We start from the raw sequence: 13,992 nt of genomic DNA, 5'->3' as shown, positions 1-13,992 counted from the left end.
TCAGAGGACAGCAGTGGCTCGGTTGCTCCTGGTTACTGAGGCGAGTGCTCCGAACACAGCACACAGTCAGCACAACCAGAACCACCAACACGCCGCATGAAACGGCCCCATCAGCCAGGCTGCAGGAAATGCAGCCCTGCATGCACCTGCCTGGTGAGAAGTGAGTGGCCAGATCTGATCTCTGTGAGATGGGAGAAACCACAGCGCCGGAGGGCTTTCAAGCAAGAGAGAGCCATAAAGCACCAGGAACCGAGTTTGGTATCAAAGCGTTCAGAGCCAAAACACTGCCTCAGTGCGCTGATGTCATTCTTGGGTTGTTTGCAAAAAGAAAAAAAAAATCTATTTGTACAGTTTGCTACTCTGCCTGCTGGAAGAAAAGGATTTGTACTTACAAAGTAACAACAATAGAAAGCTTTTGATGGTCATTGATTTCTTCTTGGACCAAGAAACCAGTCAGCCATGGACGGCTATGGTTCTGATAGTTCTTGGCAAAGAAAAGGAAAATGCAGTGATTTACAGAAAACAATTAAGAGTGGCTCCAAGGCATATTGGAAATATATTTTTGAAGAGAAAAATACATTTTTGTAATCTCACTTTGGTTTAAAAAAAAAAAAAACCAAAACAGAATTTTGGTAGATCTTTGACATTTTGATTAAATTTGCTTAGGTAATTCAAGCATGACTAGCATTACTGTAAGGGAAGGAACCATATATAGCTAGTTGAAAAGTATATTTGGAGTTTTTAAGCATTTCAGATTTTTCACATTTTTTGTGAATTTCAGTTTAAGCAGACACCCAACATCAATAAATAATGTAATAGGCTACAAAAATATATAGATGGATAGATGGAAAATCTTCTGCCATGCTCTCTACAGGAAAGATACACTGTGATGGGAATGTGAATTTCTTTGCAGATAAATGGTATTTTCCTGGATACTTTCCTGGATGTAGTATTAACCAAGATGATGGTCAAGTATGATTTCCTCATTTGATAAGTAAATTATCTAAAAAGCTTTAGAGTTTCTTCAGACACATCTGGAGAAAGAGAACAGGGCTTTCTTATGGTATATCCATTTTAAAAGATTTTTAAAACCTAGTAAATTCTAAAAATAATATTTTAAAAATTTATGATCAGCATAATTTTTTTGGTCAGAAAATTAAAAACAGATCTACAATACACACACTTTTGAGCAATAATATTTTAGTTGCTTGGGTATAGGACAAAAAATGAGGCATCATACTGCAATGTAAGAAGCAAGTTTTGCTCTAGAAAGGGACTTTATAAAATCTACTTCCCACAGCTTAATGATTATCTTCTCTGATTTCTAGATAAAATTTAGTAGCTTTCAGAGTCATATTTTCTCCTACTAATTGAGCCCAGAATGTGAAAGTTTTTGATCACTGGCACTGAATTGGGAATTCTTTAAATAATGGCCCGCTGGCAGTAGAACTCTGCTCCCTCTTTCAGTGCCATGTTTCTATATTGCTCCCTGCAATAAAATATTCTTTAACATCAGCAAAGAAGGAGGCATTGTTCCTGAACACAGAGAAAGAGACCATGTCAAAGACTGGCTTTATACTGGTGCAAGTTTTCCGAGCCAAACTGCTCTATCAGTTCATATTAAAGTATATCCAACTGTTTGAAGGAAACATGCCAGTCAGGTTTGCAAACTGGCGTGTGTTTGCTCACTAGCATGTCTCAATGTTGATCTAGGAGGACTGTATCCAGCAGCAAGTATAATCTAGCTACTTCTGCAATTTACTCTTTGGCCGACTAAACCTAATAGAAATCTTTGTCAAATAAATTGGAATAGGCTGGAACCACCAGCCAGTTAACCTCAGTTGTCCCCAGGGCAGCACTGCTGCTTCTGTAGCTGCTGCCCTGGACTGGCCCACGTACCTAAAGGTGAATGCTATGAGCAATACCCTGAGCTACTAAGTCATAATTTTGTAAAGTGTGAACTTCAAGTGAACAAAAAAAAAAAAAAAAAAAAAAAAAAAAAAAAAAAACAGGTTAGCTCTAAGGATTGTGCTGACTTCACAATACATTCAGAAGTATGTCTTGTCAGTATTTACAGAATCCTGTATTACAGATTTTGCAACTTTTGTTTGCCTACACACATTCCCTGAGGTAGTGTTTCTAGCACTACTATTCATATTACTTTTAATAGTTTCCTTTGAACCCCTTTTGTAGTTCAACACTGATCTTTTAGTGCCTTGTTTTCCTGGAAAGGCCTCCTTAGCCTGGGCTAGGAAGTGCCAACACCACGACATTTCACTGCCAAAATGGGGTAGTACTGGATCACAGAGGGATTTGCTTCAGACAAGCACTTGCCAGTGCCTTTAGGTCACCGTCCAGCCCTGCCAAGAGCCGGCAGGCTGGCTCCTCTCCCCCGAGACCTGTGGATCTGCCAGCAGACACGCTGGCCAAGCCACTGTGCCTGGCTGCTGCCGGGGCCAGCTCCATAGCCAAGGTCAGGGAGCCTGGAGTCATTTCCCCAGATCCGGGAGCACAGGAGGAGGGGGAGAAGCCCTGGGGAAGCGAGGAGCAAGGCCCGGGCTGCAGCGAGCCCCATCCTGCTCCACAGGCCTGGGGAGCGGATGCCTCACGGCTCTGCTGACAGGAGCGGGTGGTGAGGAGAGGCCGGCCCCTTCTGCCGTGCCTGCAGGGAGAGGACACGAGGAAATGGCTCTACGCTGAGACAGGGCAGATTCAGATTAGATACTAATAAAAAAAAATGGTTCCCCGTTAGGGTGGTCAGGCATTTAACAGGTTGCCCTATGGAGTCACCGTCCGTGGGGGTGTTTGGGAGGCGTCTGGAGCTGGCGCTGGCTGCTGTGGTTTTAGTGGCTGTGGGGATACTGTGCGGGGTGCTCGGCTGGACTGGGGGATCTTAAAGCTCCCTTCCAACCTTGCTGATTCTATGTGTAAGAAGAGGCCTGGGAAGAGAAACAAGGGGAAAAACCAGGATGGCTGTTGGGGGTAATTAAGAAGAAAAAATACGCTGCTTATTCCCTCATCACCGCTTGCCGCTGTGGCACTGGGGGAGGGAGGCCCTGAACGCCGGGGGAGACGGGGACGGGGGCGCGTCGCCCCCTCAGCAAGGGGGAGGTGCTGAGGCTCGGCGGGGTCCCGGCAGGGCCGGGGCGGTGCGGGCACCGTGCCCGGCTCGGTCCCCGCCGCCGCCGCCGCCCCGCAGCGCCGCCGCCCTCGGGGCGCTCCCGCCCGCCTTCGCCCCACAATGCACCGCGCCGCTGACATGGCGGCCGGGCCGGACTGAGCCGCTGCCGTCGGGGCCTGCAGCAGCCGCAGCCGGGCATGGCGGGGGCGCCGCGCCGGCTCCGCTAGCGCCGCACACAGGTACCGGGGCCCGGGGGCTCCCCGCGCCCGGGGGCGGCGGCCCGGGGGGAGGCGGGCTCGGGGGGTCCTGTCCGCGCCGGCGCCCCCCGCCCCAGCCCTGCCCCGCCTCGACGGCCCCGCCGCGGCCGCGGGCCCCGCGCCCGGGCCCGGGCCGGGGGAAGCGCCGGGGCCGCGGCGCGGGGGCCGCCCCAAGGTCAGCGGGGGGCCGGGGCCGCCCCCGGGGGCGCATCCGGGCCGGAGCTGGTGCGTGCGGTTTGTTGTTTGTACGCCCCGTGGAATTAAATATTGCGGGGGGGAGAGACCCCCGCAGTCGGCGAGGCCCGCGGGCAGTGCCCCGTGTGCGGGGCTGCCCTGAGAGCCGTGCCCGCTCCGCCGTGAGAGCGTCTCCTTTCCGGGGATTACGGTCTGCCTGGAGTGACACCCAGGCATCCCTTCGCCTACGTGGTTGTGCTCTTTTGTTGGCTTATTTTGTATACAAATACAGCTGAACGACTTTGCTGCTTTTGCAGTATGTTGCAATTTGCCAGTTGGCTGAATGTGTCATATTACCTGAGGCCTCCTGGCTTTTAAGGTTGTTTCTGGGTGTATCAAAGGAGGATGAGCTCGTAACACACAGAGAAACAATACAATCGCATTTGAGCTAAGGTAGAGATTAGTACATTAAAAAGATAGTTGTATCTAAGTATGGATCTAATAATTTTCTTATATCTATGCCACCTCCACATTACTTGGCTTCCTGAGCACGGTGCCCTGGATTCAGGGGTCGTTGCATTTGCTTGAAAATAGAGGATACGTGTTGTTTATGGTTATGACTTGTGCTCTCTGTTTCAGTGGTTGCTCTTTGGATAGTCTGACCCTAGGTAGTTATGACATAATTATTTCCGTGACAAGAAAAGTAAGCCAGCCATGCAACTATGACTTAATTACAGTACCTGGCAGAAGATGCTATATTAGGAGTAAGAGGTCTCTTTTACAAATACCAATTTTGCAATGAGCTTTTTTTAATCATTTTTCTACTTAACTTTAGTGAAAACCTTCATAAAATTAATTTTGTGATAAAATTACCTTTTCCTGGAACATATATTGGGATATGTTCCCAGAAGATAGACACAGAGGGATCAGAAAGTTCCTCCTGTGTTCTGTTCTTGCACAGAGGACAGCTGGGACTTTCTTGTCATCCCTCAGCTTGCAGTGCTAAATGCCCCGGGACACCTGCACTGTGCAGGGCATTTATCCAGTTCTTCCTCTGAAGGGAATTGCTGCAGTGGGGAGGAAGAAAGGGGATCAGGATTTCCCTGTGTTGTACTTGAAAGCAAGATATTCCTGAGGAGCTCCTTGTAACTGTCTTGTGGCTCTGCTTGTCAGTCACGGTTCAGGACTGTTGTGTTCATGTTGATACCATAAGGCAGGCTGACTGTCTGAGAGTATATTCTGTGTTCGAGTTGCAGTCCTGGCTTTTTAAACTTTACAGAGCATTTCTAATACATTAAGTTTATTTTTGTCACTATCTCAGTGAAATAATGCAATACTGGTACTGACTTGTACTGAGAACTCGTAGAAAGAAGGATCCTGCAATTTGTTTAGTGGATTAATTTGCACAATGGAAGCAATCCAGTGGAAGTCTACATTTCTCGTGCTTTTGGCACATTAAGACTATTTTGTATATTGGTTGATAAATTGTTTAACTTAGAAGTACAAATTTTGTAACAGTGCACATGAATTTAATTTTAATTTTTTTTTTATTTTCACAGAAATACATGCATATATGCATGTGCATTCATACAGTACCTTTGGTTTGCAATTTTGGTTCTAAGGTTTCAGCAAGTCTTTGGAAAAAACCCAATTTATCAGATGTTCTTAGATTTTATTTTCATTTCTGTTGATGCATGAAATACTGCTGCCAGCAAGAAGTAACTTTCAGATTTTAGTTTTCAGTGTCAGCAAAGCTTGACACAGGAGTCTGGAATCAGTTTTGTGTTACAAACGATTGTGACTCAGTCCGCTGAGCGCGGCTGTGTTCTTGACAGCTTTCCTGAAGTTGTGATTTTCAGCATGTTTCTTCCAGTGGGGAAAGTGCTGGATGCTGGTGAAGAGGTATGAGGGTACTGGTAGAAGATCTGTTTGCTTTCACTGTGGTTTCTGAACTGGTTTGCAGCAGTTCAAAGACCATCCCGTCCTCAAGGATTCCAGTTGGGTGAAGGGCTCACTGTTGCTTAAATACAAGATCCAGATAAGCTTCTATGCCACGATACATGCTGCTGTATTGTCATTTAGCATAGCACTGAGCATAAGTGGAGGTTAAGATCAAGGTGAAAAAATTGGTTTCAGTGTGTGGCTGCCATTTAAACCAGTTTTGTGATCATTTGAGGCCTCTGAAGCCTCTGAAAGGCTCTAAACCAGTGCAGTGCTGTATTGTGCTTCCCCAGCCTCCTCACGGGTACTTGGACTGATGTGTGTGTTTGTTTTTGAAGTTAGAGCTCCCTTGTGTCAGCTCTGCTCTGCTCTCAGCATGAACAGGGCAGCATTTGGGGAGATCTGGGTGCTGCCCCTCTTCTGGCTGCAGGGTTTGCTGCAGTTGGGTCTGAGGTGTAAAGGACTGTTGCAGTAAAACAGCATCAGAACCAAAATGTATACAAGCATGAGGAGCCCATGTGAAAGAGAGAGGTAGGGGAGGCTGTTGTAACACAGCTGCTGTGGCTGAGAGAGGACAGCTTTCCCGAGCTTGGCACGGGAGGCAGCAGCAGTAGTAGGGTCAGAAAGAGGTAGTTCTTGGCGTTGGGTGACGTTAGTTTTTCTCACCTTCTCTGTGAGTCATACAGTGCTGTAGAAAAAACAGTGAGTCAATGCAGAGTAATCTGTAACAAGCATATCCCTTATGGATCTCCCATCCAGCATGTTTTGCTCACTTCAAAATTTAATTGTAAGATATTTGTACCCAGATATGTTACTAAGTTTTGTACCAGCCAAAGCCTTTCTCGTTAATGCATTTATTCAGCAGTACTTCTGTTAATCAGATATCCTCTTGTAACAGTGTTACATATTTTTTACATATGTATATATCCATAGTTATATATCTAATGATGACTGCTTAGCAGTTTATGTGCACTGTGCTGACTTCCTTCTGGATAGATTTTGGTAGTATTATCCTTACCAGGATAAATTCTATAGCCTGTAGTAAGAGGGAGTCTGGAACACTATGTAGCACTTATGTTTGTTACTAAGAATATCGATGGGTTTAGTGCTGGTGGAGTCTGAAGCGCTTTAGTGGCCAGTAATCTCTGATAGTTTTAGTTTTAAGTACTTTGGAAAAGCATCAAGCATAGGTAGTAGGTTGTACTAAGTTATGTCTAATTCATCATAAACCAAACATAAATGTATGATAATTTTTAAAACTATTGACAACATGGGAGAGATTTGAGTGATTTGTAGAAGTTCTCAGAAAAATGGGCCTAAGGCTGTAAACAGTTAGAAAAGACCCCCCCAGCCCAGCACATTAGGGCTGTCCATAGACATCACCTGTGCTGCACTCTGAGCAGAGTGCAAAAGACAACCTTTCCTATTGTTCCTGACAGTGGCTGTAACCTTTGTTTGCAGAATTTCCTTTTATTTTTGTTGAGGAAGTTCAGCTGGGCTGTGTTGGTGGCGAGGCGAGGGGGGCACTGAGGTTAATCACCCCACTTAGTGTTGGAAGGCTGGCTGGGAGATTGGAGCTTAAAGGACAATCATAATGGGAGCGATAAAAGCAGGTCTTGGATAAAATACAAGTCTCCCTATCTCAAAGGAGGGAATGCTTTATAGAAACAGGGTGATAACACTTATGTTTGTAGTACTTTCTGTGTTTATATTTTATCTAGTACTCCCCAGGGAAACAAAACTTAAAAGCCTGTTCTCTTTCCCTTTAGTTGCCTTTCTACACTGTAGTCCCTACTTTTGGGCATTTCAGCCTGTTGGGACCACATTTTAGAACATATTTGAAGTAATGGCAAAGAGTCATTATTGAGTTTCTGTCTGTTTTCTGGAACAATTATGCCTCAACAGAGGAGAGGTCTCTGCTGAGGGGGAAGCAGGAGGAAGTTGCATTTCCTTGTAGGGAGCAGCTACAGATCAGACAGGGCTCCAGCACGTCTGCTCTGCTTGCCCAAGGGGCTGTGATAGAGAGTGTGACAGAGGAGCACTAAATGAACGTCTAGGAAACCAGGTGGAGTCAGTTCTGCTGTTAATGAAATGATTAAAAAAAGCTTTGCAAAAGAACAGCTCAGCATGCAAGAGTTCACAGTTTAACTTGGCCTTCATCTTTGAAGAGGCCCTGTTATGTCAAAATCTGACTCCAAATGTATGTGCTTGAGGGAGTTGAATACAGTGGAGCAACTTGAGAGGAAGAAGTGGTACAAGAGGTAGAAATATCTTCTTGAAAGTTTTTTGATGGTTTTCTTTTTCCCCCTGTTTGGAAGGAAGCCTTAGTCTGATTCTTTGCAATTCAAATGCAGAGTTTTCTAATGCTAGTCTGCAAGGTGGAGGAAACAAAAGAAACTGGCAAAAATGAAAGTGAAACATTCTCATTTCTTCATTTTGTGAGCCTAAAATGAATTCTAACCAAAGCTGATTTTAAACATTTTTAATTTGGTTGCTGTAGGTATGTATAGATTTTTATACTTTTCTGGAGTTTAAGGTCAGATGGTATCTTGCCTGACCTCAAGCTGTTGTATTTCAGCCAGATTATTTTTCTAAAAAGAGCCAAGAGCTAGATTACAGAGGAATAATTGGCACTGTACACTCAGAAAACAGGGGAAGCTGAGTCCCATGTAACACTGGAATATTGAATTATTGAAATATGCTGAACTGGTTTCAACAGGTTAATCATACCCCATTTTGCAGACATAGGAGAAATGCTCTGGTTTTGTTGCCAGCCTGGCTGGGAGAAAATTCTGCTTTGATTCCAGGTCTGGCAATTTGGTATGAGCCTGAGCTTGTGAATAAGACATGCCATCCAGGTTTCTGCAAAGATGCCACCTCAGCACTGATTCACTCCACTCCAGTGTTTTGTTTCCAACTTTTTTTTTTTTTAGAGGCACTCCTTTCCCCATTTCCCTCTCTCCCTCTGTCATATCTAGATGGCTGATATCTGACAGAGGATGATCTTTTTGTGTCTGTCCTGGGTTCAGGAGAGGTCTCTTTTTGTGTCTCATACTGAGTTTTATTAGTGGGTTTATTTTACAGTTCATTGTGAGACGGTAATTTGGTTACTATTGAATATGTTGCAGCAGTTAACATTATTTTTTGTTTGCTAAATCATTTCAGTATTAAAGAGGAAAAGGAAGGAAAAAGAAATCCAAAAGTTCAACAACATCATTACTGCACTTGCATTTCAGATTCTGTATTTCATTGTGGAACTCCTAACTTTTATTTCATACAGAGTATTCTTGTCTTATGAAATGTCATGACCTCTCTTAATTCATATTTCTTAGGAATAAAGACTGTATCTGCTTTTTAACGTTATCTACTTACATTTGATTACATTTTTGGTATGTAACACTATCACAGTTCTCAAATCATTAGCTGGGTTCTAGTTTTTACTAGCAGTTTCTTTAGTTACTTTTCCCCATCACATTTGTACATTTGATTAAAGATTATATATTCTCTTTGAATATATATTTGTGTATTTAATTGAATGGATAAGATAAAATAATTTTGAAGATTTTTTAAAAACCTACTTTCAAAATTTGACTCTAACAACCTGACACATAAAAAACCAAAACGCAGCCCCACTTCTCCTCCAATGCCGGACTTCCACGGCAGCTTTAATCTGAAAGCGGTGCCAGCAGGACTTGTCCGCACCCTTCGAGTTGTTTGTTACTGCCGGGCGTGCTGCTGCTCCTCCTGGCCGGTGCCAGCTTTATGGCATGTCTTTTTCCGGCGGGATCGGTGCTCGGTGGGATCGGTGTTCCGTGTTCCTCCCGGCGCTGCCCGCCGGAGGGAGCGGCCGGGCAGGGCGGTGTTGGCTCCGCCCGGGCCGGGGCTGCCCCCGCTGCTTCCCCCCCACGGGAATTGCTGTGTCCTTGTGGTTCGGGTTCGTTAGGTGCCTTGGGGAGGTTTTCTCCCCTCTTCAGGTTGAGCAAGTAAAGCATGATTAGTGTAGAATTTGAATGATCATGTTGCCATTTCTCTTCTGGTCAGGGGAAATGAAAAAGCAAAGCCGCCGTGGAGTCAAAGCCAGTGACAGAGCTGTAACCGCTCACCTTTGCACTGGGGCTCAGGGACTGGAGGAACCTGAATTCAGCTGACCTGGGGGACACCCTGGGCTCTCCTTACCACCCTGAGGCTTCAGCAGAGCTGGTACAGCTGGGCAGGAGTTCTGCTTTTTGGTTAGAATTGCTATGGGAAAGGGTGGCTACAATCCAAAGGCAAATATTGTTTAATCTTTACGACTTTTGATCTAGAAGTAAGAACCAGGTGCAATCGGTATTTAATAGAAAATAGTTGCAATATTAACTGAATGTATTTGTGAGATAAAACACTTATCCATTGGAATTAGGAATGGAGATTTTTTTCTTCTTCAGTTTTTATATTTTACTAAAGAAGGTGATGCTAACACCATCTTCAGGAAAATTCTTGTGGGTTTTGTTTGTTTCTTTGATTTTTCACCTTTAAAAGGTGAAAAGGTATTTTCAATTATATCAATAGAGACTCAAGAGAACACTTTTTAGTACATGCTTTGTGTCCTGAAGTATTTTCTGATTTGTGTCTCATTAAAATGAGATAGTAACTGTATTATATAGCCTGAAAAAAATTACTTCATACTGATAATATTCAGAAAGGTGTCTTTGGCTGTTTTTTTAAGCAGACATTTTAATTTGATCCTTCATTCTGGTTCTTGTTTTTAAAGTACAGAAGTATGCTGTGATACTTTTAATAGCTGTAAGTCATAGACTTTTCTATTATTTATTTTCTTCACTAAATGATAAGTGATGGGTTCTCTAAAACCCAGAAATTTCCATGGGTCATGCATTTACCTAGCAAATGTGCAGCTGGACAGGAAAGAGAGAAGCTGCACTCCATGTTTTGTTGTAGTTTTACAGAAATAATTTTCTTCTTTGTCTAATGCTTCCTTCTCTTAGTTTTCAATTGCTGTCTAAATGTTGTTACAAGAAAAAAAAGATCAAAGTCTTTGTTGCAGATTCTTTCCTTCCTTTTCTGTATTAGTAAGACTGATTCCTTACGAACAGCCCACTTGTGCTGAACCTCCTCCCACTGGAAACACAACCTTTGAGTTGTCTCCAACATAAATCTCAGATGATCATATACCACCTAAAGGCTTGAGGTTTAGATGAGGAAAGTTAATCTGCAGCTAAACAAAATATTTACTGTTTGTGAGGGGTTTTTTAAAAACAACTTACTTAATTGCTGGCAGTTAATTTCTATGAGAATAGCAGGTGCAGGTGATGGGTCAGGTTTATTATTAATACTTTGAGCTATAGCTCTAAATGCTTTTTTAAATCAGTTAATAAAATGGAGCTTGCTTGCTGGAAACTGAATTAGTTTCCTCTAGTGGCTAATTTGAGCTGTGTGTTTATTGAGTGGTACTTTCTAGATGTGTTAATTTTTTTCTTTTTTTTTCCCAGTGTAGTTGCAGACATCTTGGTTCTTGTTTTTGTTCAGAAAGCCAGAAATAGGAAGGAAAGAAAAAAGCAAGCTGTTGGCAGGTTTATCACTGAGTGTTTTTTGGCATGTTCTGCCATTTTTTTGTCTCTTCACAGCACTCGTCTTTTAAATACAAATCAAAATCATCAAAATTTTCACGAATTTTACTTTAATACTGGAATGCATTGTGAAAATGTACTTATGCCTGTGGGGGGGGAATATGCTTCCTATAATAATTTGTATTAACACCTTCCTTTAGGGAAGTTTATTTAATGTGCTGTTTACATAGAGATTTAGTCTTTTTCCTTAATTTTAAAAATGCCTTATCATTATTTCTTCAGTAGACAATCAGCTACGATCCTTGCCTGCACAGAGGATTTAAAATCAACGGCAAATTGCTGAAGAATTGCACTTCAAGTGGTCTCGAGACAGGAGAAGCAGGTCTTCACTATAATGGAAGAGGCCAAGAGCTCAAAGAATGGAAATCATGACCCAAGGAAGTCTGTCCGTCTTGTCTGTGAGGAAGGCAAAACAGTCAAAGTTACAATTAATCAAAATTATAAATATAATAGAAATGACAAATCTGTGAAGGATGTTGGGAGAAGTTCTCCAAGTGGGAATAGCAGCAGAAAAAGTAAACAAAATGATGTTTGTTCTGAAAAACAAGGAGAAAATAAATCATGCAAAGTAAATAGTTGTATTCCTGGAACTAAAGATTTGGGATCAAGCGTTCAGGATCGAAGTCATGGAAAAGCAAAAAAGTTTTCTAATTTATCATCAGCAATGGAAAACCTGAAACAGACAAAATCCCAGCCAGTGGGAGAAAATGCTCCAGGCTCCCATCTTTCAGGGAATGGGGTCAGTGTGGAAAGCTTAACAGCTACTCAGAAAGGGAAACTGGTGCTGGAAAATCCAGTGGGAGTTCATACTTTGAAGACTGGTGTTGATCAGGCTGGTGATCCTGGTAAGACTGCTGCAGATCAGAGAAAAATGGAACATAAGCCTGATGACTTCAGTGAGTATTAGTTAACACTGCCTTATTCCATTTTCTTTTGGTGCAATTGCTGACAGTTTGAAATGGGCTTTGAAATGTTTCTGTTGGTGTTATTTTTTCACATGTACGAAGTTGCTGGTTGCATTTAGAGAGAACATGATGTTCATACAAGCATATTGCTTAGAGAACAAGAGATTATGATAATAGCTGTCCTTTTTTCTTATGCCTAAGACCTAAACATCTTTGTAAGCTACTTAGTGTGCGTGGGTTTTAGGCAATTTTGTGAATATAGTGTCTTAGGAAGGGGGAACCCTTTGTAATATCATTGCCACTCAGGGAAACGCCAGTTATTACTTCTTTTCAGAAAGATCAGGGGGAAAATGGGCAAGAAAAGTTCTTATTATACGTAGAGGGAAAATATTTACTTCTTTTTTGTGACTGAAAATGTTTAGAATAGGCTTTGGCAGGTGGCTTTTTGATTTAGGGAGCTCTGGAGTACCTATCATCCATCAGTGGTTACCCTTATGAGTGTGCATTTTCCATAGTTCAGGATTTGTCACACTTCTTTAGAATGCTTTTTTTCTTTAATGAAAATGCTTGTTTTAAGATGCCAACCAGTGTAGGCCTTCTGTTTGAAGTATTTCCCACAGCTACAGCAGTTGCTTGTATGGAGATACAAGGAAAATAACAAAGTCTGTGGTTTTTTAGTTGTCTTAATAGTGTTTAACAGGAAAAACAAGTTCAAGTGGCAGCATCCTGTGATCAGTCAGCTCTTTGTAGACCCCCATTGTGTACTGTGGGGACCATCTGTCACTGAGAAACCAGGACTTGAAAAGTTACTCAGCTTTGATTCCTTGCGAGTCTGGGGGCACCGATCTCATTTGAAAGGAAAGAAAAATGGAAAGAAAAGACAAAGCACAAATAACCCTCACTTTTGCTTATGTAAAAGCGACTGGAATAATTTGCAGTAGATGTTTGCAGAGATGCGTGGCCTGTGACCAATGCACAGGCATGTGGAGGAACTGGCCCTGTGGCACTGGGCTGAGTTTTTGGGAGCAGCAGCGTTGCAGAGCTCAGTGGCTGCTGCCTGTGGGCGAGAGGTGTCACGGAGCGTTCAGGTGTGACTCCAGCAGCTTCCAGGCTGAGGGCTGGGGTTGCCTGCTGCCTGCCTCTGTGGGGTCATTTGGGTGAACGGCTCTGACTTACTTCCTTAACAAAATGTGTTGTGTACAGTAATTTTATGCCTAATATTTATTGTTTCTTTTACAGTAGGGCATCGGGATCTTGTTCACTCTGTTCTGGATGGCAAAACCCTTTCTTGCTTTGAACAATTTAAGAGACTGTGAATTTGAAACACAGAATTAATCTACCTTTTTATTTTGTGTTTTTGACAGCACTCTTAGTAGCAGATTAGTCTCTGAAGTCCTTTTAAAATACAAGTTACCATACTGGAACGATTTTAATGTTTAAGGTGATCTTGACCAGCGTTTGGATAAAAAACTGGAATGTAGCTCCAATTTGTGTCTGGTTCTTAGCTGCTCTATACTCTAATTTTCACTTTTCCTCTCCTTGAATTACTCTGAAGAAAGTAACTGTTTCTTGCTTTAGGTAAAATCAAGAATTCTGAATCAACAAAAGAACATACGTTGGAAGCGGATTATTTAGAAAACACTGGTGTTATTGATGAATCTAATCTGACAGTTGAACAGCAACTGGGATTGAAACAAGCTGAAGAACGTCTGGAAAGAGATTATATCTCCCGACTTGAAAAAGTAGGTTGGGTTATTTATCAGATAAAAAAGAAAATGTGTGTCCTCTTTCATTATCATCACCATACTTGTGGTTGGGTGGTATTTCTATTACAGCCTGCTGCCTCTGTTTCTTTTTTCTTAATAATGAGTCACTTTCTGATCTAAGGCAGTGTCTCCAGTAGTTGACTAGTTGTTTGTCCTGGCAGATGAGATGGATTAGAAACTTAGTGTTCCTTTTGTGGCATATGT

At 42.8% G+C, this 13,992-nt stretch overlaps 1 protein-coding gene across 6 annotated transcripts in view; it reads left to right on the top strand.

Annotated features, from left to right (window-relative positions):
* Positions 1-3,201: 3,201 nt before the first annotated feature.
* Positions 3,202-13,992, top strand: part of TUT4 (terminal uridylyl transferase 4) — a 44,081-nt gene continuing 33,290 nt past the window's right edge. For 3 of the 6 annotated variants that reach the window (XM_064428882.1, XM_064428878.1, XM_064428883.1), the window contains exons 1-3: positions 3,202-3,360; positions 11,340-12,013; positions 13,601-13,764. In XM_064428882.1, the coding sequence (XP_064284952.1) occupies positions 11,452-12,013; positions 13,601-13,764 (726 nt within the window). In that variant the 5' untranslated portion in view covers positions 3,202-3,360; positions 11,340-11,451. Of the gene's footprint in view, positions 3,361-7,624; positions 7,755-9,557; positions 9,694-11,339; positions 12,014-13,600; positions 13,765-13,992 lie in introns of those variants that run through there. The other 3 variants (XM_064428879.1, XM_064428881.1, XM_064428880.1) reach the window with 3 other exon arrangements.

This window comes from Passer domesticus, chromosome 7 (assembly GCF_036417665.1).
Source record: "Passer domesticus isolate bPasDom1 chromosome 7, bPasDom1.hap1, whole genome shotgun sequence".
NCBI classification, from domain to species: Eukaryota; Metazoa; Chordata; class Aves; order Passeriformes; family Passeridae; genus Passer; species Passer domesticus.
The sequence above is the reverse complement of the archived record's forward strand: the minus strand, read 5'-3'. Positions and strand labels throughout refer to the sequence as shown.